At 43.4% G+C, this 6,000-nt stretch overlaps 1 protein-coding gene across 1 annotated transcript in view; it reads left to right on the top strand.

Moving 5' to 3' along the window:
* Nucleotides 1–25: 25 nt before the first annotated feature.
* AMMECR1 (AMMECR nuclear protein 1) overlaps nt 26–6,000 on the top strand; it is a 116,614-nt gene continuing 110,639 nt past the window's right edge. The window contains exon 1 of the mRNA XM_040265077.1: nt 26–519. Within this exon, the coding sequence (XP_040121011.1) occupies nt 47–519 (473 nt within the window). The 5' untranslated portion in view covers nt 26–46. The remainder of the gene's footprint in view (nt 520–6,000) is intronic.

Here is a 6,000-nt window from a genome sequence, read left to right as displayed (position 1 = left end):
CCTCACTTATGGGTCGGAAGCGCTGCGTGGGGGAGACTGTTCCAAGATGGCGGCGGGTTGCTGCGGGGTGAAGAAGCAGAAACTGTCCAGTTCGCCCCCCTCTGGCTCGGGTGGCGGTGGTGGCGCCACCTCCTCCTCCCACTGCAGCGGAGAGAGCCAGTGCCGAGCCGGGGAGCTGGGACTAGGAGGCGCCGGTACGCGGCTCAACGGGCTAGGAGGTCTAGCCGGAGGAGGTAGCGGCAGCGGCTGTACCCTCTCTCCCCCTCAGGGCTGCGGCGGCGGCGGCGGGGGGATCTCCCTGTCGCCCCCTCCGAGCTGCGGAGTGGGGACCCTACTTTCTACCCCGGCCGCCGCCACCTCTCCCTCGCCCTCCTTGTCGTCCGCCGCCTCGTCCTCATCGCCCGGCTCCCGGAAGATGGTGGTGTCAGCGGAGATGTGCTGCTTTTGCTTCGATGTGCTCTACTGTCACCTGTACGGATACCAGCAGCCCCGGACCCCCCGGTTCACCAACGAGCCCTAGTGAGTACCGTGCCCTCCGCCGCCCTCTCCCTTGCGCTCGGGATGGGGCTCAGAGTTGAGGCAAAGTACGAGTCCGCCTCCCCGCCGGCCGCTGCCCCTGCCCCTCTGGCTGCCCCGGGTCCCTGGAGCCACTCTCCCTGAGTACGGGCACCCCGCACTTTCTGCCCTCTGAGGCAAGCGCCCCACACTTGGAGAGGAGTGCTGCTGCGAGAGATGGCTCGCTGACTCCCAGAGGTGTTCGCTTTCTCTTTGAGGTAACTTCGAGGAGTTTTGACCCTCTCCTTCGCCACCCCCGCTCCCCATCTCCGGGTTTGGGAGCTCTGGATCCCTCACGGTGTTGACCTCTCCTGGATTGGGTTTCCTTGACCCCCCAGTGAAAGTCCCGCCGGTGTTCCCGCCCCGCGTACCATGCACATGGAGCGTTACTATCCCATTGCAGCGTAAAAAATAGCAACTATCCAACTTCTGTTCTGCCAGTGATGGAACTTAGCTCCGGAGCCTATGAGCTTACCCATCTTTTTCCTTCGGGTTTCCTTGTGTCCTGGGGAGGGAAGACACATGTTCCCTTAGTACCTATTTTTATCCGAACTACCCATTAAAATGTGTTTCTAGTGAAGCGCACCGCTGGCTCTCTCACATTTAAAGAGTGAGATTTTTTTTTTTTTTAATTCCACCGTCTGGGTAATAGCTCATTCAAAGAGAGCTGTCCCCAGAGCCACTGTCAGTTTGTACATTACGCGTGCACTCGCTTTTGTGTCTATTTCACTTTTAAGAAACCCATGTAAGGCTTGACGATTCGGGAACTAGTTAAACAGTAAGCGTATAAGAATTTTTATGGTTTCCTCCGGTTTTGTACTTTTATTTTACCCTTCAAGTGTGTGGTGGAAATTGTTTAAAATAAAACTGTTACAGCTAAAAGCCAGGTTAATTCTAATCCCTGTCAATTTGGATGTGTGGGAGATGGGGCATGTGTTGTTTTTTTTTAATGTGTACACTTGAGTGTAAACTGACTTTTTGAGTTAAATGCTCAAGACGGAATGTAAAGCCCAAGGAAGGGCAAAATGACAAAGAGGGTGATTGTTTTTCTTATGAGTGCTTAGCATCAATGGGTAAAATAATAGAGAAAAAATTCAGTGAAACTTACACTGAAAAGCATCAACCCTTTTTCTGGCTAAGACAAGTGCCCCTTGTCCCCATACCGTAAGTACCTAAATTGATGTTCTTTTAAAACTGCTTCTTTTCATTTTGTGAGATTAGGGGATTAACTGCAACTGGATAGTATAAACACTCTGCCTAGTCTAAAAATATTCATTTAATATGTAAAGTGGAAATTGCAATAAAGTATCCTGGAAATTGTAAATTCGTTTTGTTTTTCTTTGGCTTTGATACTTGGAATGTATTTCATTTTGTATTTTTGCTACTTTCCTGTGGTCTGTGCATTTTCTTTCAGACCTGGTTCCTCTTTGGGCATTGGTTCATAAGAAATGCGTGAAAGAGCAGACTGACACTTTGTCAAATTACATATCTTGATAACTTTCATAGTTTCAATTCTAAAAGCTTAAATCCTAAACCCACACCTGTACTTAGCCAATTTGCTTTTTGGTTAGGAAGTAGAATTCATTTTGAAAAAGACTGCCATGTAAAAAAAAAAGTCTATGAAATATTTATTAGGTTGAGTCACTTATTTGTGACTTTTCTGCCTTCTCTTGGATGTCTATGATGTATTAAAGCCAGTCCGGGGATGATACATAGGTTGGCTCAGCAAAGTCATGGGACTGCAAAAATTCTCTCCTGTTTAGTTATATGAGTTTGGCAAAGGCTGTTTTACTATTCACGCTCCATTGCTCCAAAGCATATGCGAACACACTTTCAGGAGGTGCTGTTTTCACACATTTTAAAGTGAGTTTGGGTTAACTGAATGACTGTAAGAAGAATTTTAAAAGGAAAGTGAGCTTGACCAGCTCATACAGAAATTGCTTTTGAAAGTGTCATTTAAGAGTGGCTACTTTATACACATATTTAAGTATTATTTCTCTAATACCCCACCCACTGGATTTCTTTCTCTTGGAATTAAACAGAAAAAATAAGACACCCTTTGACCACTGTGGATATGTTGCAACAATGATGAAAGAATAATAACTGTTATCATTTAGCAGGCCTTGACTGTGTCATGTATTCCACCAAACAACAAATTTAGAAGAAACACTGAACATGACCAAGGGGAGAATGGAAGTTCACTTAAGTGGAAAGAGGAGTGCATCTTTATTTTCATCTATCTTAAAGTTATTTTGGAGGTGGACTGTGGACAAATTTAGGAAAACTTCTTCAAAGCAGGGTTTGATCATGGGAGTAAAATAACTAGAATCACTTGACAGTGCCTTAGTAACCAGCACCCATTTTCTTTCTGTTTTACATGTTTAATAGCATTGTGTACTTGTTAGGGCGGCTTGGTGTTGGGGGCCATAAGCCATAAAGAGATACATTGCCCCCCCCAGAGTTATTAGCATCATGGTGTCATGAGCAGTGCACTTTAGGTCCTGTCTCTGTCCACTGGAAGACGTGCTTTTGACAGTGGCACGTTGTCCTATGGAAAAGCACACCGTTTTCATCCCTTCCCAGGACCTTTCTGCCAAAATGTCTGTCACTGGTGAAATCTGCCTTTTAGGGGCTGAGAAGTTCCGGTTTCATCAGTGACCCTTCCACTCCAGTAGGTTATTAGAAATTTCCATGATCTATCAAGTTTCAGGTTTGGCGAGGAGGATGTCACTATAGGAACAGGCTGTATGGATACAGATTCTTCACTGTATCTGCTGTTTCAACTGTATCAACACAGCACTGTTGCTGCTGTTTCCTTGAGTACCTACCTCATTGCAAAGAAGTAGCTGTAGCTGGGGCTTGGGAGGAGAGTGGAAATCTGTTCAGTGGAGGACAGGTAACATTTGTGTTCAGAGTGAGGAATGAATGACTGAATCCTTGGTCTCAGTTGTACAGCCACATGTGCCCACAGAACTAAGGTTCAAAACATGATTTAAAGCAAACATGACTTTAGGTGCATTTTACGATTCACAGAGCTTTGGATTTCTAGATGGGAACATTATAAGGGATCCACTGTGCCAGGTGTTGAGCCAGTTCTACTCCAGAACTGTCCTTCCCAACTTTGGCTGCACATGGGAATCACTGAAGAATTACTAAAAAGACAGATGCCTGGGTCCCAACCCCAGAGATTCTGATTTAATTGGTCTTGGATAGGGCCTGGGCATCAGGAGTTTTAGAATCTCTCCAGGTGATTTTTTGACATGCAGCTGAGGCGGAGGACCAGTATGTTGTATTCGACTAGGCCTTTCTCCTGAGATTGTGATTAATTTGGTGTGGGGTGGTTCCTGGGCACTCGGAATTTATGAGCCTTCTGAGTGATTTTTGGTAAATAGCCGGTTTGGGGAAACACTTGCAGTGTGGTCTGCAGACACATCACCTGGAACTTGTTCAAAATGTAGGCTCACATACCCCAGCTCAGACCTGCCGAATCTGAATCTGCATTTTAACAAGCCTCCCCAGGTGACTGTTAGGCACATGGAAAAGTTTGAGGAGGTGTGGTTCTCAAACTTTACTTCATAAGCTCCTGTAGTGCTTGTTAAAACACAAATTGCTGGGCCCCATTCCCAGAGTTTCTGATTCAGTCGGTCTGGGGTGGGGCCGTGAATTTGCATTTCAACCAAGCTCCCTGGTGATGCTGCTGCTACAGTTCCCAGGACCACACGTTGAGCCCCGCTGGTTCGGACAGCCGAAGACCTGAATAAAATACTAGAGCAACTGTAAGGGAATGGCACTTTCACTGTCAGCTTCCAATGTAAAACTTCCTGCTTCCATGCCAATATCCTTTATCATGCTCTTTCTAACTTACAGAGGGAGACTGAATGCTGCCAAGATCATAATAAGAGTCTGAGGTTCTTGGGATGGTTTCAGTCCGAGGTGAGATTGAGGGGAGGAAACCCTTACTTGGAAACCTGCAGTATGATTTTAGGTGTTTTTTTTCCCAGAAATTGTTAAATGTGAGGAGCACATTTTGGGAATAAAAGCAGCTCAGATATGATATCTTTAAGTGAGTTTTATTGATTTTAGTAACTAAAGCCCCCTTCTGTTCCCATAAAAAAATGCTTTGATGATTAGCTCACTAAATAACATGTTGTAATAAGATTTTAAAAGCTTTTTACTCACACTTATGCTTGCTGGATTGCATTTTAAGAATTTCCCTCATTAACAAAGAAACATAAAAGGATCCTGCTAAGGCACTGGGATTTTTCAGTCTTATATCTTTAATACTGTGTTGCATGTCACATCCCATGAACTTTTATTTTAATCTTCTTACCACCTTTGAAGTTAATGCAGTACTACATTTTGTATAAACCAGAGCACATAAAAGATACTTTACTATTAAACATCAATAAGTGTGTTTTCCCCCATTGCAGTGCACAAAATGTATTTTTTTTTAAAAATCCACTCTTGGACATGCAGATTTTCAGATACCCTCATCAGGTGTTTGAACAATTACCTTTTTCTTATCTTGTCACAGTAGTCAAATTACTGTTTGTCGGTGTGCTTGGGAGGAATTGGGTTGGGGTAGGGAGATGAGAGGTAGGCACTTTATTTCATTAGAACAGTAATGATCCTATCACATGTTAGTAAGAAAGATGATTTGATAATATAGCTCAGGTCAAAATGATATTAAATCAGCATTTTAAGCACAGACTATTTCTGTTAAGTCCCTTTTGGATGAAGACTGACCAGAATAGCCGGAAGGTGTGTGTTTCTCCTAGATGATGCTACTAAGCCATTACAGATTTCCTTATCTATGCTAGTGTAATGATCATAATGTATAGTTCTTTTAAAATAATAGTCTGAAAAATTGTTGAGCATTTTGTGAGGTATTATATGGGTTGTTTTTCAATAAGATCTATTTCCATTGGAAGGCAATCTGGTGTCCTATCTTATAGAAGAGAAAGCAGGGCATGCCCCCAGTTGTCATTTATGCTGTAAAAACCTTCAGTGACTGAAATGGTAGGATATAGAAATATAAATTACAAAATTATTTTTACATCCACGCATGAAGGTGTATGTAGGGCAAGGTATATTTAGTTACAAAGGAAAACTCGATGCTTATTTTACCTTCTTCCCCATATGGCCAAAGGGAGTGATAACCTAGCTCATAATTTTTCATGCTTATGAATTGTCTTTGTGCTGCATTCAGGTCCCAGTTAGTTGATAGCAACCAAGAAGGATCTCTAAGTCCAGTGGGAAGAAAGACCACTACTGAGAAAGAGAAAACTGCTCTGTTAGCCCACGCATATATTGTTTTTTTCTCTAAGTATGTGTTTCTCAGAAACAGACTAACATTCACATTGTTGTCGTTAAAAGATTGTACACTTTTTGAAATTGTGTTAAAACACTATATCCTATTACTGCAGTTTATTATAATTTTGAAGT

Source organism: Oryx dammah, unplaced genomic scaffold (genome assembly GCF_014754425.2).
Source record: "Oryx dammah isolate SB20612 unplaced genomic scaffold, SCBI_Odam_1.1 HiC_scaffold_23, whole genome shotgun sequence".
NCBI lineage: Eukaryota > Metazoa > Chordata > Mammalia > Artiodactyla > Bovidae > Oryx > Oryx dammah.
The sequence above is the reverse complement of the archived record's forward strand: the minus strand, read 5'-3'. Positions and strand labels throughout refer to the sequence as shown.